Source organism: Eutrigla gurnardus, assembly GCF_963514095.1.
Source record: "Eutrigla gurnardus genome assembly, chromosome: 24".
In the NCBI taxonomy this organism is placed as follows: domain Eukaryota; kingdom Metazoa; phylum Chordata; class Actinopteri; order Perciformes; family Triglidae; genus Eutrigla; species Eutrigla gurnardus.
This window is the reverse complement of record NC_139935.1, coordinates 12,121,608-12,146,208: the sequence shown is the minus strand read 5'-3', so window position 1 is coordinate 12,146,208 and position 24,601 is coordinate 12,121,608. Positions and strand designations below refer to the sequence as shown.

General features: G+C 42.2%; 1 protein-coding gene across 1 annotated transcript in view; it reads left to right on the top strand.

Moving 5' to 3' along the window:
* The window catches only part of LOC311010066 (scavenger receptor cysteine-rich type 1 protein M130-like), a gene marked incomplete at both ends in the record, with an annotated part of 106,349 nt that extends 82,051 nt beyond the window's left edge, over window positions 1-24,298 (top strand). Inside the window, 6 exons of the mRNA XM_084004547.1 lie at window positions 12,607-12,897; window positions 17,169-17,483; window positions 17,577-17,861; window positions 20,911-21,225; window positions 21,319-21,441; window positions 24,285-24,298. Coding sequence (XP_083860673.1) covers window positions 12,607-12,897; window positions 17,169-17,483; window positions 17,577-17,861; window positions 20,911-21,225; window positions 21,319-21,441; window positions 24,285-24,298 — 1,343 coding nt within the window. The remainder of the gene's footprint in view (window positions 1-12,606; window positions 12,898-17,168; window positions 17,484-17,576; window positions 17,862-20,910; window positions 21,226-21,318; window positions 21,442-24,284) is intronic.
* Window positions 24,299-24,601: the final 303 nt, after the last annotated feature.

Below are 24,601 nucleotides of genomic sequence, written 5' to 3'. Positions count from 1 at the left end.
ACAACACGAACGTCAGTTTGAAGGTAAAACAGTTGAGTCATAATTTCACGTCAAGCGTCTGGAAACAGGTGAACTTGTTGTTACTCTGAGGTTGAGACAACCAGCCCGTCCTCCCTACCACCGCTGTGTGTCTTCACAGCAGCAGAGAGGCTGACAGGAGAGGAGCAGTGACGTCACAGGGCTGCTTAATGCAAGTTTCAGTTGGAAACTTTCCATGGGAATTATCAGGAATTCATGGGAATGAACCTGGAATTTACAAAACTGAAGGTTGGTCCTGAACAGGGATTTTTAATATAGTTGGGGAAAATATACTTAAGCATAATTTTGACTAAAACGGACAGATTTCATGCAAGTACACTTGAGAGTATGAATACTGTTATCTTATTCTACCGAGAAATGCCACGTGCACCATCCGATTTCACACAAGCTAATGTTCAAGGAAAGTCTTTGTGTGTAAATATTGTGAAAAGACATACGTGAAGAATGCCACAAAACTGCAGCTGCATATTGTAAAGTGCAAATATAATATATGAATATTTCTAAAATTCCCCAGCGTAACTTCCCATGGAAAGTCTTCAGAAAATGTACTGGAAATGTTCTGCCGCTTTACAACCCAATCTGATACAGATACACTGCAATAATTGTCAGTCAAGTTAACTTCTACATGTTAGTCGAAAGTCATTTGGAATATAAATCTTAACTTGAAATGGGAAGTCATATAAACATATTCAAGTTGTTTTAACTTGAGATGGTGAGTTACAATAATGCAGACGTGTGTTTGTGTGACTCGGTAAGGGAAGTTTTCTGGCATTTATAATGTAAAATAATTATTTGTTTTAACTGATAGTATGAAGTTGTAATAACTAGTGGTTAAAAGTAGGGCTGCAGCTATCAGATCTTTTTGTAATCGAGTAATCTACCGATTATTCCATCGGTTTATCGAGTAATCGAATAAAAAAATGAACATTGTATACAGCTCCCATATACACATACATGACTATAAAAAGCAATAAAGATAAGAAGAAAGGAGAGAAAAAAGCTAAAGATAAATGTTTTTTCTTTATTTAAATCTCAACGCAAACAAAGACATCAAAATCACCTAAATTGTTTAAAAATGAACTTAAATTGCAAATTGCCAGCTTGAAATGTCTGACAGTGAGGTCAAAGTCTTTTTACATGCCATTAATAACACCCTCAACTAATATGTATCACACTTTGCACAGTGAAGCCCTTCTAGATCACCCAGGTACAAGATTTAAACACTAAAATAGATTTTCATCTTAAAAACTGCTTCCAGGACACCATGGACACCAAAATGGAGCCACAGAAGGGCGATTCCAGGAAATGTGAAGATGCTTCAACAGGACCTCCAGCAAGCAGAGTGATTAGAGAAGTGAGTATTTTGTGCTGAGTTCAGAATAATGGAGTCCCGTTCTCTCCAGGAGGGAGAGCTTGTGAAGCTCGGCTTTCCATCTTGCTTTAATATTCAGAGAATGGTCTCTTTTCAATATCATTAAGATAATCTGGTTTTGGTAAGTAGCTTCTTTTACAGGCTTTTTGAAAAATGTCTAGGATCTCCTCTCCCATTGTAGTATCATTTTTTTTTATATATTTTGCAGACAAAATCCCTGATTTGTAAATACCTAAAGTGATCTTGATTCTGCAGATTAAAGTTGTCGTTAAAGGTTAAAAACCCCGTCAATCAAAAAGTCGGGCCGGAGGTAAACTTGGACGGCGTGCCTGTGTGTCGATGCTTACTTCCTGATTGCACACACTCTGCCGTCTCGAGCACTAGCGCGTGCACGTGTGTGTCGTTATCAGCTGTATCAGCAGCTCCACCCCCTTCCCCCTCAAACCGCCTCTCCTTCCACTCAGCTGTTATTGCAACATACACTTAATACGTTCAGGCTTTAACAGGCTGACGTTTCCTTATCAGTAAACTGTTACCATGGTAACTGACTCTGTGAAGCTAACCTGCTCGCTGGCAGGTTTTCTTCAACAAACTGAGTTTCTCCCAGTCTGTCTCCTCCATTTTGCTGATCCTGAACCAGCTGTGGAAACTTGCAGAGTCCTTTCCTCGTCAACCATCGATATGGAAGCACAAGTGATTCTAGCAGCCTCACGTCTGGAGAGGATGTTGATTACTTAGTAGAACTCTTCAGTTTTACCTCACCATCCATCACACATCTGAACAATATTCTCCGGCCTTCCATTTCTTTATTTCATATCGTAATCTCAGACCAGATTCTTTGCAGAGCTCTTAGGTTTTTTTTTGCAAACGGGAGTTTTCTGAAATGTTTAAGGACATTTCTGTGTGTTGAAGCAGCGTTCTGTTGGAAGTAGAAATAGCCACTGATATTAACTCTGTTTAATATGTGAAATATGATTAAAACCATGTCTTAGGCTGCACAATAGTTTTATGCTTCATTTTCAGCTGCAGCCACATTCTTTTTGTGTCTGTGGGATTAAACCTAAATCAAAACTCTTCTTTTTATTTCCACAACTTTCAGCCATGACCAACAGGAGCTGAACCTCAGTCGGGTTTGTATTAGTCAGCGTTGCTTACCGTTACGCCGCTGTACTGTGGACCTAAAAAGAAAATGTTATTCACTTTGAAATCAAATGACTGTTTAATTCGGTCTACATTTGCTTCCCAGACCAACTATTGCTCCGTTGCTGCAGCTGTGTTGCTCCGCTTTCTAAGGATGAGCTTGTTTTCTCCATAAACACAAAAGTAATATCTCTAACTCTCCTGGTTGCCATGGTGACTCGTAGGTCAGGTTCAGAGTCCGGGGTCAGGTTCAGAGTCCGGGGTTAGGTTCAGAGTCCAGAGGTCCAGATCCTGGCTGAAGTTAGCCTTGATCCAGTTCCATGAAAGTATGTCTCATGTCATGGCATCGGTCACCATGGAGATGTATCCTGTGGAGCTAGCCTGCTCCAGACCGGGCTAAGATCCAGGATCTATCAGTCTTATCTGTATCTCAGTCACTTTGTTGGGAAACTAATGTGTTCATTCCGGTTATCCCACTGCTCATTCCAAGTTTCCATCCAGTGAAGTAGCCTACTGTCATTATTTAAACAGTGTGACCATATTTTTACATTCATTCATATCAGAGGTCTTCAACGTTTTCCAGGCCAAGGGCCCCTTGGCTGATAGTGACACGGTGGAGGGCCCCCTATTACATATCATATTAATCATGTTCCTTATTAAGCCGGGCCAATAATAATGTGTAGTGCAGCCTATAGTGCCATGTATACTGGTACTTTGTAATGATGCATGTATGCAATGCTTAGCCATTAAAATAATAATTGTTGACAGAAATATATATTTACAGAACATATTGTAAATCTATATTGGCCTTTCTACATCACAATTTCACATTTACACAACAATTAACATTTATATTTGCTTATTAGATGTTGTATTAATGTTCATGTGTATTTGAACATATTTTACATTTTGTAAGAAAAAAGGTTTGGGATCAAATAATGTTGGGGACCCCCTGCTGGAAATCCGTGGACCCCCTATGGGTCCCGGACCCCATGTTGAAGATCTCTGGCCTATATTCATGAATGTTATTGAATTGTGTTCATGAAGCTGTTCATGTTGTTCAGCAAAGGTTCACCGTGCATCAGTTTATGACCGGCTGGTCCCATAACCAGACTGTGAGCCCCCCTCACTCCCTCTCTTTGATTCTGGTTGTAATGTATTGATAAAGCGCTGGATCACTATTGTAAAGTTCACCCTGTATGTTCCTCCTCAGCCACCGTACCTGTCAAAGTTGTTTTCTAGAGTATTTGAGCGCCAGATTAAAGCGGTGCAGGAGGCCGTGACGAAGGTGGAACCCCTCTGGAGGCCGAATGCAGCTAAAACAACACAAACAGATTTACAGGTTCAGAATAAAATGAGCCTCCAGAGCAATAAAATATGAGGTGTTCTGAATAAAGAAAGCAGCAGAGCTGAAAACATGCTGCTGCTTTATGAAGGACGAATGAAAGTCAAAGTCAGACTGAAACATGATGTCAGTGAACTGACTGAGACACAGTCAGTTACAGCAGCATTTACACACAGACTGCAGTCAACAAGGAGACGACACACTGAAACACTCAAATATCATCCTGCACCGTTTCTCATCATCATTTTCCTGCTACGAGTTTGAGGGACGATGTTTGAATTCAGAAGTTAGAAGGAATCCAACAGGAATGGACAGCTCGGAGCTTCCTGCAGAGATCCACATCCACTGAATCTCTTTGGCTTTTGGACTGTTGGTCGGACAAAACAAGACATTTAAAGACTTCACCTCGGATTCTGACAGACTGGGCTGCACATTTTATACCGTTTACTGGTGTTTTATAGACTCAATGATTGATTACTAAAACATTCAATAGATCCATCAACAGTTAATATAAGCTGTAATCCAGTCTCCTCTGAAAGACTTGATGTTGAAACATCGAGCGGAAATAATAAGACCACACTGACAGCATTAATCTCACAGGAACATCTAAGTGGTTTCCTGGTTGTCATAGTAACAGTCATATAATATGTCCTCAGTAGGCAGATTCTTGTCCGATTTCTGTCACTAGGAAAAAATAAAAGTCATCAGTGTCTTCAGCCGAGTCTTGTGGCGCTAACGGTGTGAACATTTTGGCGATAGGAGTTTCGGTGTGAGCGTGGCAAGCTTTTGTTCGGACCCAACGCAGAGGGGGAATTGAGCGATAGAGAGAAGCAGAGAGACGCTCCAAAGCAGTCATACACACGCAGCAAGGGCCGTTGCCATGGTGACAGCACTGTGGGGCACTGATCTTCATAACTGACAGCAGGTGTGCTCTGATTGGTGGACAAGAATGTACTAAAAACTACATTTAGTAGTGGGATATGTAGTTTTTTTAGTCAAACCTCTTCTGCTCGGGCATACTTTCACCTAGAAACTCCATTTAAACTTTAAAATGGAGACACGAGTGGTGTGCTCTGATTGGTGGACAGGAATGTACTAAAAACTACATTTAGTAGTGGGATATGTAGTTTTTTTAGTCAAACGTCTTAAACTCTAAAACGTAGACACAAGTCTTGTGTGCTGGTGTGCCAATCCGCGTTTCAATAGCTCATATAGTTTTTGATCAATCACTGTTCAATGACCATGATCGTTTTGGGAGAAATCATGAGATTATAATGGGTGTGTATTGCGCGGAACCTTCTGGGCTAGAGTGCGTGACATCATCAGTTAGAGTGTGAGGGCTTCTCAGATGTTTTTCCTTTCCAAACTCCTCCCGGCCACAATCTTCACTCTACAGACGTGATATTTTCCAATTTTGTAGACAAACTTGTCCTGTCTCTCACAATGTGCTCAAAATCTCTGTGAGTTTTACAGAATTTGAACTAGCAACCTCTAAGCGCGGCCAAGTCTCTTTTTCTCCTCATCCGCTCCAAGGTTAATTTAGAAGCAGATTTTCAAAAGAAACCTGAAAGCAGCTCCATTTCTAACTCGCCCTAGCGTTCACATTTCTGACACTAGGAAAAGATATAAGTCATCAGTGTCTTCAGCCGAGTCTTGTGGCGCTAACGGTGCAAACATTTTGGCGATAGGAGTTTCGGTGTGAGCGTGGCAAGCTTTTGTTCGGACCCAACGCAGAGGGGGAATGGAGCGATAGAAAGACGCAGACAGAGGCTCCAAAGCAGTCATACACATGCAGCAAGGGCCGTTGCCATGGTGACAGCACTGTGGGGCACTGATCTTCATAACTGACAGCAGGTGTGCTCTGATTGGTGGACAAGAATGTACTAAAAACTACATTTAGTAGTGGGATATGTAGTTTTTTTAGTCAAACGTCTTCTTCTCGTCCATACTTTCACCCAGAAACTCCATTTAAACTTTAAAATGGAGACACGAGTGGTGTGCTCTGATTGGTGGACAGGAATGTACTAAAAACTACATTTAGTAGTGGGATATGTAGTTTTTTTAGTCAAACGTCTTCTTCTCGTCCATACATAAAACAACTCCGTCTCGTTTGAAATCTCGAAGAATCTCATCGTAATGTACACTCCGGCAGTAGCCCCCGTGGCCCTTTCAAAATTTCCCGGCGGGGGAATTTTCTAGTTTGTCCTGTTATTGATGTGCCTAATGCACAACCAGAAATTTGAATATGTTTGAATATATGTGTTTTTTTAAAGGGAATATTTGAACGTCATTTTAGAGTAATTTTGACAGCCCTACAGGGAAGTAAACTGCTCACATACATCAACACCGCCAGGCTCCACTCCACGGGGTTTTCATCCAAATGAGAGGTTTTCCTTCTATTCCAGTCATTTATTATTTCTTGTTTGTTTGTTTTTTCAGAGTATTTCATACATCAATCATGTTTTCCTTGCTTTTGATCACAGGGAAGTAAAAAGCAGTTCATCCAGAACACGGAGGGCAGCTTTGATGAAAGGGAGGGACACACAAATGTTCACCTCACGACCAGAGGGCCAGATATATCACCATACACTTCCACCATTATAACCTTGTCACTTCATTGGCCTACTATAGCTCACTCATTTAATAAATACAACAACATATATACTAGCAATCAAAGTTTATTATACCAATTTAAAAAAAATACAGATGATTTGGCTCTCAAGAACACATTACCCAGACAAGGCTCCCTAGTGGGCCAACATTTTTAACATTAATATTTTCATAAGAAAAATGTTGTGAACTTCACACAGAAACAAACATTACTGAGTCATATATTATTTCAGTGCAAACATATCTCTTTGTATTTTCTTCTCTGCCCTTACATTCCATAACATTTTTAAATTATATTTCTTATCCTCTGTAAAGTTCTCTGCTGCTCTTAAACTGCAGTTTTTAGATTTCAGCTTTGTACTTCAGGAGCATCTTTGTGCATCTCTTCACAACTACTTCCCTGTATTCGGACGGTTGGATTTATGGCCCTATAGCTCCCTCTAGCGGCTGAAAGACTGAATTACAGCTGGAGTTCAAATGACATGCTTTTTACCAACGACTGTGAAACCAATAATATATTCATTTTTATAAATGGACACAGATTGTGTACACATGTACATGGATAATTATATATAACTATAAAAATAAAACATTGGAGAGGAGGGGATAAGAATCAGGTTTTTCCCAACATTAGAACAAGTGAAATAGAGCAGGGGTGTGTGGGAAAATAATACATGAAAAGAGAAAACACCTTTGTAGGGAGATTGTCTATCAGCTTTTAAAATGACCGTTCAATTAGCTGAGGACACTTTCATATTTAATCCGTTACTTCCCTTAGATCCGTCTGTGTCTTTTCATGAAGGAAACCCATTTTGACCATATTTTTGTGAATTTATCCATTTGTATATGAAGTGAAAAGGTGATTTTCTTCCCATTCTGTATCTATCATTAATCATATCTGTCCATTCTTCTACTGTGGGAGGGTTGGGCTGCAGCCAGTGTCTACTTATATTTTTCTAAACTGCAGTTATCATTGTTGTAAATAAGTATTTGTGAAATGAATGTTTTGAAGTGGTTACATGTATTATTTCTACAATCACTGTATGTATATTCAGTAAGCATCTCTCTGTGCAGCGGTTGGTGTTGTTAGTCCGCCATATATTCAGACTTGTGACAAACGATGCAGCATGTGATCAGTGTTACTGTGTGTAAGTCCATCTGATTGATCATCCTCACTGTTTCCTGCTCACTCTGTGTCAGAGCTGCATTTAAATGCTGCTGCTTCACATTAAAACACCTCAACTAGATAAACTTTTATTGTGGAGGGGTCACAGGAAACACAATAGTTGTGTCTAAATTCAGCGGCCGCATCCTTCAGAGAACACAGCTGACGTAGAACGTGAAGGCCAAGATGGTCTGATCTACAGAGGACTTCCTGTTTGAGTCACCAGCTGTTCCCGCCCTCACACTTTGCCACTCCCGTTGCTTAGCAACCAGCTGCTGTTGACCCTAAAGCACAAAGAAGACGTAACTAACTGATCTGATTAAAATGGAGCCAGAGATCATAATTTGTATCCTTTTTATTTGATATTATGATGGTTCAGGCTGAGAGAGGAACATTGTCAGGTAAATTAAATAACATTAACATTGGTTAAACTGTGGACTTTAAATTTAATCCCATCGGTCACTATAGTGACCATGAAAACATTTTCAGTTAACAGGTCCTAAAAACATTACTGAATATTGTATCGATCCATTTCCAGAAAGTATTGAAGTAATAAAACCTCTCAATGACATATGTGCAGTGTTGCATGTTTAGTGTAAATGTCACATGACCAGAGCTGATTACTTCCTGGTTGCACCTGTAGAGGAGGATGGCTGCATGAAAGCTCCGACAAAACAAGCTTAGTAAAGTATGTTAATATGAAGATGAGACTAATATTTCTGGTACACATAATCTTTAAGATGTTTAGTATTGATATATGTATTTACAATCACTCAACTCTGTTCACTGAAGTCACAGAATGAAGAAACATGTTGTGACCAGTGGGATAACACAATGTACAGTATCTAGATGTACATGTACTTGTTACATGAGAAAGATGCTGTCCTCAGTGATGGTGATAGTGATGGGTCAGATATGGACTATGAGGGGGAGACACACACACACACACACACACATAAATATATACATGTATCTATCAAAGTTTAGTTTGATGCTTTCCTCCTCTTGAATGCAGAATACCTCTATCCTGAATAACCCCTATATTGTAAATGAATCATGTGACTGGTCTACAGATTAAATATTACAATGTTACAATGAATGCACTAAAGTAATATTGAACTAAAGTACAAGATAAAATGTTAGAACAAAGTTAGAACATGAAGGTTTCAATACATTTTCCAAAAGTCACAATGTTACAATAAAGGAGATGTTTTGAGTTTGCTTTCTGTATTCATATCGGTGATGTATGAGGACTTTTGATATGTAAAATAGTCACACTAGCATGTGATGAAGTATTTTAGTGGCGATGATGGAGATGCTGCCAGAAACAGAGTTTTACATTTTAGAAGTATTTTATAAGACTGTGAAGGAGAAATATGCTAACATAGACATTATCCCACCGGTCACCTTTGTGACCATAAAACACACTTTTCACCTAATTTTCCATGAAGATTTTCAAAAGTAATGATTGATTATTGAAAAGGGTTAGTAATGACATATGATTTGGATATTTCCATGTCTGGGAAAAATTTGGGATTAAATGGGTTAAGATAACATTAATGATAACTTTAGCTAGTTAATGTAGTTTATATGGCTGCAGGCCCATTTTCTCTAAATCACAACTTAAAAAGAAGCTAAGCTGTCTGTCTCTCTCCTGTCTCCCTCCATCATCTGCTGTCTGTCTCTCTCCTGTCTCCCTCCATCATCTGCTGTCTGTCTCTCTCCTGTCTCCCTCCATCATCTGCTGTCTGTCTCTCTCCTGTCTCCCTCCATCATCTGCTGTCTGTCTCTCTCCTGTCTCCCTCCATCATCTGCTGTCTGTCTCTCTCCTGTCTCCCTCCATCATCTGCTGTCTGTCTCTCTCTCCATCATCTGCTGTCTGTCTCTCTCCTGTCTCCCTCCATCATCTGCTTTCTGTCTCTCTCCTGTCTCCCTCCATCATCTGCTGTCTGTCTCTCTCCTGTCTCCCTCCATCATCTGCTGTCTGTCTCTCTCTCCATTATCTGCTGTCTGTCTCTCTCCTGTCTCCCTCCATCATCTGCTGTCTGTCTCTCTCCTGTCTCCCTCCATCATCTGCTGTCTGTCTCTCTCTTGTCTCTCTCCATCATCTGCTGTCTGTCTCTCTCTTGTCTCCCTCCATCATCTGCTGTCTGTCTCTCTCCTGTCTCCCTCCATCATCTGCTATCTGTCTCTCTCTCCTGTCTCCCTCCATCATCTGCTGTCTGTCTCTCTTGTCTCCCTCCATCATCTGCTGTCTGTCTCTCTTGTCTCCCTCCATCATCTGCTGTCTGTCTCTTTCCTGTCTCCCTCCATCACCTGCTGTCTGTCTCTCTTGTCTCCCTCCATCATCTGCTGTCTGTCTCTCTCCTGTCTCCCTCTATCATCTGCTGTCTGTCTCTCTCCTGTCTCCCTCTATCATCTGCTGTCTGTCTCTCTCCTGTCTCCCTCTATCATCTGCTGTCTGTCTCTCTTGTCTCCCTCCATCATCTGCTGTCTGTCTCTCTCCTGTCTCCCTCCATCATCTGCTGTCTGTCTCTCTCCTGTCTCCCTCTATCATCTGCTGTGTGTCTCTCTCCTGTCTCCCTCTATCATCTGCTGTCTGTCTCTCTCCTGTCTCCCTCCATCATCTGCTGTCTGTCTCTCTCTTGTCTCCCTCCATCATCTGCTGTCTGTCTCTCTTGTCTCCCTCCATCATCTGCTGTCTGTCTCTTTCCTGTCTCCCTCCATCACCTGCTGTCTGTCTCTCTTGTCTCCCTCCATCATCTGCTGTCTGTCTCTCTCCTGTCTCCCTCTATCATCTGCTGTCTGTCTCTCTCCTGTCTCCCTCTATCATCTGCTGTCTGTCTCTCTCCTGTCTCCCTCTATCATCTGCTGTCTGTCTCTCTTGTCTCCCTCAATCATCTGCTGTCTGTCTCTCTCCTGTCTCCCTCCATCATCTGCTGTCTGTCTCTCTCCTGTCTCCCTCTATCATCTGCTGTGTGTCTCTCTCCTGTCTCCCTCTATCATCTGCTGTCTGTCTCTCTCCTGTCTCCCTCCATCATCTGCTGTCTGTCTCTCTCTTGTCTCCCTCCATCATCTGCTGTCTGTCTCTCTTGTCTCCCTCCATCATCTGCTGTCTGTCTCTCTTGTCTCCCTCCATCATCTGCTGTCTGTCTCTTTCCTGTCTCCCTCCATCACCTGCTGTCTGTCTCTCTTGTCTCCCTCCATCATCTGCTGTCTGTCTCTCTCTTGTCTCCCTCCATCATCTGCTGTCTGTCTCTCTTGTCTCCCTCCATCATCTGCTGTCTGTCTCTTTCCTGTCTCCCTCCATCACCTGCTGTCTGTCTCTCTTGTCTCCCTCCATCATCTGCTGTCTGTCTCTCTCTTGTCTCCCTCCATCATTTGCTGTCTGTCTCTCTCCTGTCTCCCTCTATCATCTGCTGTCTGTCTCTCTCCTGTCTCCCTCTATCATCTGCTGTCTGTCTCTCTCCTGTCTCCCTCCATCATCTGCTGTCTGTCTCTCTCTTGTCTCCCTCCATCATCTGCTGTCTGTCTCTCTTGTCTCCCTCCATCATCTGCTGTCTGTCTCTCTCCTGTCTCCCTCCATCATCTGCTGTCTGTCTCTTTCCTGTCTCCCTCCATCACCTGCTGTCTGTCTCTCTTGTCTCCCTCCATCATCTGCTGTCTGTCTCTCTCTTGTCTCCCTCCATCATCTGCTATCTGTCTCTCTTTTGTCTCCCTCCATCATCTCCTGTCTGTCTCTCTCCTGTCTCCCTCCATCATCTGCTGTCTGTCTCTCTCCTGTCTCCCTCTATCATCTGCTGTGTGTCTCTCTCCTGTCTCCCTCTATCATCTGCTGTCTGTCTCTCTCCTGTCTCCCTCCATCATCTGCTGTCTGTCTCTCTCTTGTCTCCCTCCATCATCTGCTGTCTGTCTCTCTTGTCTCCCTCCATCATCTGCTGTCTGTCTCTCTTGTCTCCCTCCATCATCTGCTGTCTGTCTCTTTCCTGTCTCCCTCCATCACCTGCTGTCTGTCTCTCTTGTCTCCCTCCATCATCTGCTGTCTGTCTCTCTCTTGTCTCCCTCCATCATCTGCTGTCTGTCTCTCTTGTCTCCCTCCATCATCTGCTGTCTGTCTCTTTCCTGTCTCCCTCCATCACCTGCTGTCTGTCTCTCTTGTCTCCCTCCATCATCTGCTGTCTGTCTCTCTCTTGTCTCCCTCCATCATTTGCTGTCTGTCTCTCTCCTGTCTCCCTCTATCATCTGCTGTCTGTCTCTCTCCTGTCTCCCTCTATCATCTGCTGTCTGTCTCTCTCCTGTCTCCCTCCATCATCTGCTGTCTGTCTCTCTCTTGTCTCCCTCCATCATCTGCTGTCTGTCTCTCTTGTCTCCCTCCATCATCTGCTGTCTGTCTCTCTCCTGTCTCCCTCCATCATCTGCTGTCTGTCTCTTTCCTGTCTCCCTCCATCACCTGCTGTCTGTCTCTCTTGTCTCCCTCCATCATCTGCTGTCTGTCTCTCTCTTGTCTCCCTCCATCATCTGCTATCTGTCTCTCTTTTGTCTCCCTCCATCATCTCCTGTCTGTCTCCCCCCCGTATCCCCCTCCATCTTCTGCTGTCTGTCTCTCTCCTGTCTCCCTCCATCATCTGCTGTCTGTCTCTCCTGTCTCCCTCCATCATCTGCTTGTCCTCAGAAGGATGGATGCAGGAGTGGACACAAACAGGATTTTCAAAGAGCAGTGGTCACATCGACCAGATATTCGCTCTCTTCAACATCATTTGAAAACATGTTTGATGATTTTATTTCATTGAATGAAAACAATATATATGTTTGTGTTTCTCCAGGACTCCAGGTTGAAGGAAATCACAACTCAACAGGTAGATAGAGAAATGAACAAGAGAGAAAGAAAGCAGAATCTTCACTTCTTTCACTGACGACTCTCTTCTTTCTGTTCAGAGCCTGATGATGTCAGGTTGGTGGGAGGAGCCAGTCGCTGTGCTGGAACACTGGAGGTGAGACATCAGGGAGACTGGAGACCAGTGGCTGACTATGTCTGGACCCTGAAGGAAGCAGCTGTTGCCTGTAGAGAACTGGACTGTGGCTCTGCTGTTTCTGTAGGACGGAGAGAGGAGTCCTCAGGTAGACCTGTGTGGAGGATCAGGTCTGACTGTGTTCATTCTGGATCCACTCTGAGGGAGTGTGCAGGATCAAGTTCCTCTTCTTTCATCCTGAATCTCACCTGCTCAGGTAAGCCCCTCAGTGACATCATCTATGACATCATCAGTAATGTTGCTGTGTGTCACTGCTGCAGGCTGTGGTGTTCTAAACATGTTCTGGTGTTACAGTTTATTTCAATTTCTTTGGCTCATCTCTTGAAACTTTGTTAATATTCTCAGAACCTGATTTGTCTAAATAGCTTCCATGTTCCAACACAACACCATAACTCACCTGCAAAAGGTCAGAACTCACTCAAAACATTGAAGTCGTGCTTCAAAACAAAGTTAGTGTCTCATATAAAAAGTCTCTGCCCTCCAAATGAAAAGTTCCTTTGACCTCATGGAAACAATGGTGGTCAGAATGTTTAGATGTTTTTCAGGACGGCAGTGGAGCCTGGAAATGTTCCTTATATCCACATTTCAGGTTTGTCCTATTTCTTTAGTTGACCCTGAATGTTTCCTCTACTAGAATGTTCTGTTTGTCCAGTGAACTGAACACTAAACTGAATACTATCCACATGCTGATTTCATCAGTACAAGTTTCTTTTACAGTATTACACACTGCACTCACGTTTCCATGGAAACGGTTACAGTTGCCCTGTTCATGATGTACCTGAGCAGGTTCCTCCATGTTCAGACATTGTGGTTATTCTGTTGTAGTCCAGCTCTATAAATATGTTTGGTAACAGCCGTACTCATGAATAGCTCAGCTGACTGGAGATGACGTGTGATTGGTTGATGTAAGATGGGACAAACTCCTCATTGGTTAGTGAAGTTCAAGTTTCTCCTGACAGACAATTTACCAGTTTAGTGGACGTTAGAAAATACTCCATAGTACATAATGATATTCAGAGATGGACAGAGTACACGACCCCAGTACTTGAGTAAGAGTACAAATACTACTGGTCAAAATTTACTCCGTTACAAGTAAAAGTAGCTCAGTCGACATGGTACTCGAGTAAAAAAGTACTTGCTTTTAAAAGGTACTTAAATATCCAAAAGTACATGCTATTAAATTTACTTTAAATAAAAGTAAGAGTAAGAGTACATTTCAAATAAAATGAATGGGATCACAGGACTACAGCAGATGTTGCAGATGCAGATGTTTATTAACAATCATTGAAATTGTAACCAAATGAACCTGCACCGTCCAACGAACTCTCTATCATTGGGAACTGGAACCCCCTCAAAGACCAATGTTGTCCCCACACCACTGGTTGAGAATCACTGTTTTACAAGAAACGACATCTCTGCTTTCAATAACTCAATGTTGAGGTCACTTGTCTTTACAGGAAGGACAATATTGGAGCACAACAAACTCTGTCTCCCCATGTCTGTCTTGTCTGTCTCCATTTCAAACCACAACACACACACACACACACACACACACACACACACACACACACACACACACACACACACACACACACACACACACACAGTGCCACTTCCTACAAAATGTAGTTTTTGTGATCAACACACACTCACATTCTCACAACACGATGACATTGACCGAGACAAATAGGAGAAACACACGGTGAAAGTCTGGTTAACTTACGTCAACGTGTTTCTTTAAGTTGGACGTGGAGTTGTTGAAAGCAGAGATGTAGTTTTCCTTCGGCAAACACAATACACATTGGAAAATATATGACTGTTTGTCTGTGTCCATGTTTTTTACTCTGTAAAACTCAAACATGGAGTCCAGATAAGGCCAAGGATGTTCTGAAAGTTCCTCCGGATCATTATCACACTCAGTCTGAGACTCAGCCATTGTCGCGGTTTTGTGTTGACAAACACAGTGGAGAGCGTGGCTACTTTGGCGGTATCCTTATGGGGAGGGATTACGTATTTCTGCTTTTACGTAGATCCCAGTGGAGAGCGTGCACTGTGATAGGTTTCCTTCTTTGACAAACACAGCTTGTGTTCAATAGTATTTAAAACAAAAAGAAAGAAAAAAAAAAAGAGCAGACCTGAAAGTAACGAGTACTTTTCAGCCTTTCTAGAAATTAACTCGAGCAATCATAATTTCACTTCATGAAGATGTTATAGGTTAAAGCAACTAATGAAAGACAAGTAGGCAACTTCAAAGAGTTCTCATCTTTACTCTTTAGTGCAGGGCTTCAGGGCTGTAGTGCTACTGTGCATCATACTGTCAATTAACATAGCCTACTGTCCATCAACAACATTGGAAATACATAAATACAATACAACATTGTAAATAAATATAAATGAAATGTAAATGTGTTTGTCACTAATACTTAAATACAAGCAGATTAGTGTCCACTGGTTGTTTCTATTTGAAAGAGCCAAACATGCCCACGCCGGTCTGTAACAGAAATGAACTGCTGGCAGATTTCTGTCAGATCAGTATTCTCAAGTCTCTTCCTCCATCTCCTCCAGCCTCTCCTTCTCCTCCTCCTCCAGCCTCTCCTTACCTCCTCCAGCCTCTCTGCAGTCTGTCACCTTACACAATGTGTTGATGCATGACATGAACAGATACATTAGGGATACAATGATCATAGAGCTTGATGGTACAGTTATTGCCTGAGCAAAAAAGGCTTTTACTAAATATTAAGCTTACTTAATATGAATTAATTATATTTGATAATTATAAAATCACATGATCATCTCTGAGGTTTTATTGTATTTCCACCACAAATTTTCTTTATTTGTGTTTTTAAACCGTTGCTCTCTTCTACACAAATACATGAAAATAAGAATGAAAAAATAACTTTTAAAAAGTGTATCTCTTTGGCATTAAATATTCTCTTTTATTCAATATCTGTATTGTTGAGCCTCTACCTATACACCCTTGAAATAACTTACACTTTGACTCCTAAAGAAGTCTCTTATCTCCACTTTTCTTTTCTTTGACATCCTTCAAATCCTGTACAGCACACATACACACACGCACGTACACACGTACACACACGTACACACGTACACGCACGCAAACAGACACAAACACAAATGTAAATGACACCACTGATATTAAAATCCATCTAGCTGACGTGACCCAGGAAGAACAAATGCCGAACATGTTGACAACCTGCAGATAACATGCACTGCCTCTCGTCCGGTCCAACTAGCAGGTTGCAGGTAGTTTTAACAAGCAGAAGGAGTGACAGTGGGGACAGCCAATCACATGTAAGTTAGCGAGAAACCGGCAGCCAATCAGGGAGCGGTATTTAGGTTAGAGGCGGGACTTCTAGCAGAGACCGACTTAACCCTTTGTGTGCCATAATCATTGACTAAACACTACGGACAGCGGTTGTATTGATAGTGACTACACAGTAGCGGCTGAATATTGGTAGGGACGTGTCCCTAGCGTCACTACCCAATTCTACGCCCTTGAAAAGTAAAAGTATTTGTCTTGGAAATGTATTCAAGTAAGAGTAATAAGTACCAAAGAAATCTAATACTCAAGTAAAGTACGAAAACTTTGAAAGTTGACACTGTATTTGGATAAGCTGTTGCACTCTTCAGACTCGTGGTGTGAGCGGAACCGGACCGGACCGGTACTTTATAATCAAAATGCGGCTGTGTGTCTCCGTCCAAAATCCGCTGCGCTCGCGCTGCCTGCTCGCACAGATCCGCTCGTATTCACATGCGCTGATGCAGGTCGAGTGTTGACTAGAAATATATGCAGACGGCGCTCCTTCAAAACAACATCAAGCCCTGTGTGTGTAGTATTATATGTACAACAGTTGAGTGTAATTCATGCCAGGCAAAGTTGGCTTATAGTAACAGCACGGGATCCATGCGCAACCACTTACAATGGCTTTGATTTCATGGGATTAGCATTAGCATTAGCATTAAACGTTGACACCCCTAGTATATATGCTGACACATTTAGACAGTTAAACGGACTATTGTACATGTGATGACTCACACCATGAAAGAATTCATACATGTTTTGAAGAGAACAACTATTCAACTGAGAAGCAACATAATCAGTTTTGATCAGCAAGATATGTTCAATCATTAATTGTGCAAATAGTAGATAATTGTACTCATTTGCATATATGTGCTAAAATATTTGCAAATTATTTAAAAGAATGAGAAATGATGATCTGTTGTGAAGCAGTGGCCAGTGGTTTGGAGGTTTACACATGTTGTTTAGAAAATATTCATTATCTTTTGAGAATTGTGGCAAAGCAATTGAGAAAAACTGTAAATGATGAACTGATGGTGGAATTGTTTTGAGTCCAGTTTGAATCACTGAATAGTTTCATGACATCTTTTTCTCTGGTGTCTGGTGTCTTTTCTCTCTCTCTATTTGATCTTCTATCATCTCTCCAGACTCTGTCAGGCTGCTGAATGGGACTAGTCTGTGCTCAGGCAGACTGGAGGTGAAGTCCAACCAGTCCAACCAGTGGTGGTCCTCAGTGTGTGAAGCTGACTTTGACCAGCAGGATGCAGAGGTGGTCTGTAGGGAGCTTGGCTGTGGGGCTCCTTCAGTCCTCCAGGGGGCGCTCTATGGAGACGTGGGGGCTCCAACGTGGACCAAAGAGTTCCAGTGTGGAGGCCATGAGTCTGCTCTCCTGGACTGTAGAAGCTCAGGCTCAGATAGAAACACCTGCTCACCTGGCAAAGCTGTTGGACTCACCTGCTCAGGTAGAAGAGGAGCTGCAGCTTTGATCTGGTTCATTTCTGTTCTCATCAAACTCACTTTGCTCTTTGACTGACGACTCTCTTCTTTCTGTTCAGAGCCTGTCAGGTTGGTGGGAGGAGCCAGTCGCTGTGCTGGAACACTGGAGGTGAGACATCAGGGAGACTGGAGACCAGTGGTTGACTATGGCTGGACCCTGAAGGAAGCAGCTGTTGTCTGTAGAGAGCTGGACTGTGGCTCTGCTGTTTCTGTAGGAGGGAGAGAGGAGTCCTCAAGAAGACCTGTGTGGAGGATCAGGTCTGACTGTGTTCATTCTGGATCCACTCTGAGGGAGTGTGCAACATCATTCTCCTCTTCCTCCATCCTGAATCTCACCTGCTCAGGTAAGCCCCTCAGTGACATCATCTATGACATCATCTATGACAGCAAGGTTCCCAGTATGTTCCTTCCTCTGTCCCAGTGACAGTCAGTGGTTTCCACTGGACTGAACTGTAAAGTTCTCCAGGACAATGACGTCCTAGAAAGTAGAGAAGTGGGCTGGTTTCTGGAAGCTTCAGACCCTCCATATTAGGGGTGGGAATCTCTTGGCACCTCACGATTTGATTATAAACCGATTATAGATGCATCTTGATACAACAATTTTTTTTGTGTACATTTTCATGCATGATTAAAAAAAAACAAATTAAATCTGACTTTGCTACTCAGAGTTTGCTCGTCACTTCCTTCTTTTGTGATAATTATTAAAGAAAATCAACAGGTTAATTACCTTCTCTCATTTTTTATGAAAGAAAAGGCTTTTCTTTGTCACAAGTAGAATGACTTCCTATGAACACAAAGTCCTCCTGTTACAGGCGATGAGCTTATCCCTGAGAGAAAACAGTGAACTGTAGCCGATATACAAATAAAAAGCTTTCAATGCAATAATCAATGCAGCTGCATTTCAACACATCACAGCGTAGCGGTCTGTGGTCTCCCGTGGGATAGTATCTTACGTCTCATACAGAGACCCAACAACAACAAGGTCTCTGCCGTATTTATGCCAAGACGACGTTATGTTCAGTCTTAACGTAGCAGCTACGGTGTTAGCCTAGCTTAGCTCTGAGCGAGCAGAATGCAAAACAGTTATTTGTAAAGTTATTTTGTATCGTCTTAACGGACAGACTTAATAAACCATGACTTCAGACTTTTTACTAATCGTCATTACTTCGGCATACTCTCTTTAAATGGTAAATAAATCACAACGTGGTTTTTTGACAGCGACCGCTGCTGTGAATGCAGCTCTATGAGACTCACCGATCCCCCTCTGGGTAAAGGTAGAAACTCAGACAGGACGCCGTTTAGTTTCCTGGTGTGTCTGGGACTTCACAACATGTACAAAGCAGTAATAGTGTTTGTTTCAGCCATGAATGATGAACAGTATCAGTGTAAATGCGGCGGGTGCCGGTGGGATTTCTCTCTCAGCCGTGTCTCTGTTATGTGTAACGCCACAGACTGTCCGGGCGCTGCATTTCAGAGTTCCACCTTTTGTGTTCCGTAAACAATACGGAATAAAAATAATCAATTTTTGACAATTGTGAATCGATTCCGAATCGTCCGCATCACGATGCTGTCACACAGCGGTGATGGGTGTCCTGTCTTGGGTTTTCTGTCTTGTGAATTTTATGTTTTATTTTGAAAAGTAACTCTCCTCTCGTTTCAGGTCACTTGCCCTTCCTCATGTGTCTCCGGTCTGACGTCATCCCTAATCCCTGATTGTTGTCACCTGTGCTCCCCTCCCTGATGTCTATATAGTCTGTGTCTTCCCCTGTCTCGTTGCCAGAGTATTTCATCCCACGTCTGAATCTAGCCCATGACCACAGCTCTCGATCGCGTCCAAGTCTTCTTTGTTCAGTGTTTCAGGTATTCCTCGAGACGAGTGATTTTGTGTTTTGTTAAAGTTTTCAGTTCCTAGTTCATAGATATATTCTCGTAATAGTTTTGTCCTCCTCGTTTAGGAGCGTTTTCTGTTTTCAGCCTTTCAGTGCTTCGTTTTTTTTCCTCCCTTGTTGGAGCGTTTTGTGTTCTCGTGTTGTTCCTATTTTTCGATATTTGATATTCCTGTAGTAGTCTTGTGTCCTCCCTTTTGGAGCGTCTTTCGTTTGTTAAAGTTTATAATTTAGTCCCTGTTAGAGTAGACATTTAGTTAGCCTTTTGTTTTGTATCCTCCCCTGCGGAGCGTTTTCCTTTGTCGTGTTTGTACGTCCGCCACCTTCCCTATCCCCGCTCCCCTTCCCTTTTCCCTTCCCTCTCTCTCCCCTTTTCCTAAGGTTAGGAACCTAGTGAATTTTCATAGCCATTGTGTTGTCACTCGTTTATTGGAATTCGTGTGAACCTGTTAATAAAAGCTTGGATCTACTGTCCTCACTCTGCGCCTGAGTCCTCCTTCTAGTCCAGGTCTGACAGATGCATCTTAGTATTGATTTTTTCCCCACCCCTACTCCATAGACTGCTGAGCTCCACCTGGCAGGACACACCTGTCTGTCTGTCTGTCTGTCTGTCAGACCTGTGACATCACTTCCTGTTTTGAGGGTCCATCTTGTTGAACGGAGGGTAAATGTGACCTTTCATCTCTCGTCCCTCATTTCCATCTAAAGTCTTACCAAACTCCTTTCAGTAGAGAACTACAAACAGGAAGTAGGACCATATAACAGCTGTGCTCAGGTCATTTCACTGGCTTCCAGTCCATTTTAGAATTGATTTGTTCATGTTAATGGGGGTTTTTCATGTCATGTCCTCATCCAAGGCTCTCCTCAGAGGGATGACAGTGGCAGACATGTTTGCAGCAGCATCCTGGGATTCTCCGTGCCCTTTCATCTGTTTCTATCTGCCAGATGGATCTGAATCCTCCCTGACTCATTCAGTGTTAAATGAGCTCGATGGCCGATGAAGCGTTGACCATCTGGTGCTTTTATGCACACATCAAACTGTGCAGCTCTAATGTGATCATCACAGGTTAGCGGCTGCATGAGGACCATGAGGGAGGACATGGACGTCCCCACTATTCTGCAACAGCAGTGCTGTGTGAAGAGAGTGCAACACATTTCTTTGTCACACGGCTGATATGGTGTTAACGTGGCACAGTTGGTGTCTCCCTGCCTTATTCCGTGGAGCATCCACAGTTAGTGAAGTGTTGTGTTGTCTGCTTGTGGACCTCGGTGTCACAGTGGGACAGAGACCACATCAGCTTCACCCTTAAGCCACGAGTACACGGGAATGTGATGGAACATGGCTGCAGGCTGTGGTGTTGTAACCATGTGTTCTGGTGTTCATGATGAACTGATGGTGGAATTGTTTTGAGTCCAGTTTGAATCACTGAATAGTTTCATGACATCTTTTTCTCTGGTGTCTGGTGTCTTTTCTCTCTCTCTATTTGATCTTCTATCATCTCTCCAGACTCTGTCAGGCTGCTGAATGGGACTAGTCTGTGCTCAGGCAGACTGGAGGTGAAGTTCAACCAGTCCAACCAGTGGTGGTCCTCAGTGTGTGAAGCTGACTTTGACCAGCAGGATGCAGAGGTGGTCTGTAGGGAGCTTGGCTGTGGGGCTCCTTCAGTCCTCCAGGGGGCGCTCTATGGAGACGTGGGGGCTCCAACGTGGACCAAAGAGTTCCAGTGTGGAGGCCATGAGTCTGCTCTCCTGGACTGTAGAAGCTCAGGCTCAGATAGAAACACCTGCTCACCTGGCAAAGCTGTTGGACTCACCTGCTCAGGTAGAAGAGGAGCTGCAGCTTTGATCTGGTTCATTTCTGTTCTCATCAAACTCACTTTGCTCTTTGACTGACGACTCTCTTCTTTCTGTTCAGAGCCTGATGATGTCAGGTTGGTGGGAGGAGCCAGTCGCTGTGCTGGAACACTGGAGGTGAGACAGGGAGACTGGAGACCAGTGTTTGACATTGGCTGGACCCTGAAGGAAGCAGCTGTTATCTGTAGAGAGCTGGAGTGTGGCTCTGCTGTTTCTGTAGGATGGAGAGAGGAGTCCTCAGACAGACCTGTGTGGTGGATCAGGTCTGACTGTGTTCATTCTGGATCCACTCTGAGGGAGTGTGCAACATCATTCTCCTCTCCCTCCATCCTGAATCTCATCTGCTCAGGTAAGCCCCTCAGTGGCATCATCTATGACATCATCTATGACAGCAGTGTTCCCAGTATGTTCCTTCCTCTGTCCCAGTGACAGTCAGTGGTTTCCACTGGACTGAACTGTAAAGTTCTCCAGGACAATGACGTCCTAGAATGTAGAGAAGTGGGCTGGTTTCTGGAAGCTTCAGACCCTCCATAAACTGCTGAGCTTCACCTGGCAGGACACACCTGTCTGTCTGTCTGTCTGTCTGTCTGTCTGTCTGTCTGTCTGTCAGTCAGACCTGTGACATCACTTCCTGTTTTGAGGGTCCATCTTGTTGAACGGAGGGTAAATGTGACCTTTCATCTCTCGTCCCTCATTTCCATCTAAAGTCTTACCAAACTCCTTTCAGTAGAGAACTACAAACAGGAAGTAGGACCATATAACAGCTGTGCTCAGGTCATTTCACTGGCTTCCAGTCCATTTTAGAATTGATTTGTTCATGTTAATGGGGTTTTTCATGTCATGTCCTCATCCAAGGCTCTCCTCAGAGGGATGACAGTGGCAGACATGTTTGATTTGATTTGATTTGATTTATTTATTTAGCACAATTTTAAAACAGTGCAAGGAGGGAACGAAGCCTAGAAGGCTTGTACAAAGTTCCACTCCCTTCATCATAGAATTACATTAATTCAAGATAAACAATGAGAAATACAGAAAAATAAAATTAGAAATGAAACAATAAAATGTACAGTGGAACATAGAAAAACTATGAAACACAAACAAACAAAAGAAAAAGAAAAAGGATGCATAATTAACATTAACAGAAAAATAACACTGAAGATTATGACATGAGGTGTTTTTTCAGTAACTTTCTAAAGGATGTATAAGATGTTGTTGACCTCAGAACCACCTCCAAACCATTCCAAAGTTTTGGACCTCTAAAAGTAATATTAGATTGATGCCCAGATGTTCGGCAGAAGGGTAAATGAAGATTGACACTATGCCTAGTTGAATATGAATGGAGGTCAGATGAAAAAGTAAAAAAATGTTGAAAAGTGTCAGGAAGATTTCGTTTAGCGTTGATAAACTTATGCACAAACAAGCATGAATGGAAGACATTAAGTTTATGAATGGGCAATATTGAATATTTCATAAATAGGGGTGCAGATGGTTCTAGTCTACTGGAGCGAGAGATCGTTCTTAGAAATCTTTTCTGAATTAACAGTAGTTTGTTCAGGTAGGTTGGATAAGTTGCAGACCAGACAATATTACAATAATTCAAATATGGAAATAAAAAACTATAATATAAAGTCACATGAGCAGACGAATTGATCAGAGGAGAAACCTTTTTCAGTATACCAAGCATTTTCATTGATCTTTTGCAAACTTGATTGATATGATTATTCCAGTTTAGACCTTCATCCAAAGTAACACCTAGAAAAGTGGTGTAAGGTACTTGGAGGATTTCAACTCCATTGATTAGTATTTTGGCTTCTTCTTTTGCGTGAGATTTGTTTTTGTTGCAGAAGATCATGAAGTTACATTTATTTACGTTGAGAGTTAGCTTATTGATCTGGCACCAGTTTGAAACAGTTGCTAATTCATCATTTACACATGCAATGAGAGACTTGAAGTCATCATGAATAGCTATAAGACTAGTGTCGTCGGCAAATAATAAGGGGAGGAAGTTATTACATGATCTAGGCAAGTCATTAATATAAATCAAAAATAATAAAGGGCCCAGGATCGACCCCTGTGGGACTCCAAAAAGAATACTTGATTTGGTAGATGAAACACCATTAAAATAAACAAACTGCTCTCTATTGTAGAGGTAATTGATCAGCCAATTTAGAGCAACATTCTGGATTCCATATCTATTGAGCTTTGAGATGAGAATTTTATGATTGACGGTATCAAATGCTTTACTGAAATCAAGAAAAACACAAAGGGCAATTTTTTACCATCCAGTGCTGAGGATATGTTGTTGACTAATTGTAGCGATGCATGCTCAGTGGAATATTTCCTGCGAAATCCATATTGATGGTCATACAGTATATTGTTAGCAACTAAGTGCTTGGAGATTCTTACATATACCAATTTTTCCACAATCTTAGAGAAACATGGTAATATGGATATTGGGCGATAGTTGCCAAAGTCCTTTGTATTACCAGATTTAAATATTGGTATGACTTTTGCAATTTTTAGTTCTTGGGGGACGATACCAGACTGAAGAGATAAAGCAAAAAGATGGGTTAGAGGATGGATAATGTAGTCTATTGTTTCTTTCACAAGACTGCTTTTAATACCATCATGTCCTTGGGCAGAGTTCTTTAGGTTCTTAATAATTTCATACACTTCTTCAGCACTGGGGGGATCAAAGCTAGAGAGTGGTGAGAATGTACCTTTAATGAAACTACATGGGTTCACATCAGAGTCCTTTATGTTAGATGCCAAGGAAGAGCTCACATTAACAAAAAACTCATTGAAACCCTCAGCTATATCTCTCGGGTCACTAAGAGGTCTGTCCTTTCCTAACATCTCAGCAGGTACAGTAGCTGGAGTTCTTTTGCGATTAAGTAATTGGTTGATGAGGTTCCAGGTTGACTTAATGTCATTTGAAGCCTGAGTAAATTTATCAGCATAAAATGTTTTTTTTACCTTCCTTATTGATAGAGTAAATTTGTTTTTATATTTCTTGTATATTTTCAGATTCTCAGGAGTAGGGTTACTAATGGCTTTCCTATATAGTTTATTTTTCTTGCGAGAGCACTTTTTTAGCTCATCCGTTATCCAGGGTTTCCCTTTGTAGGAGTTATTCTTATCTTTTGAGGTGACCAATGGAAAGCAGGACTCCAGGGTTGAATTAAAAACAGTATAAAATAACCTATAGGCTTCATTAACATCTTGTGACTTCAGAACCTCATCCCAAGACACAGCACTGATCAAGGACTTAAAGGACTCCATGTACTGTTTGGTAAATTTACGATATTTAGTTTGGATATGATCGGAGTTGTAGCGTCTACACT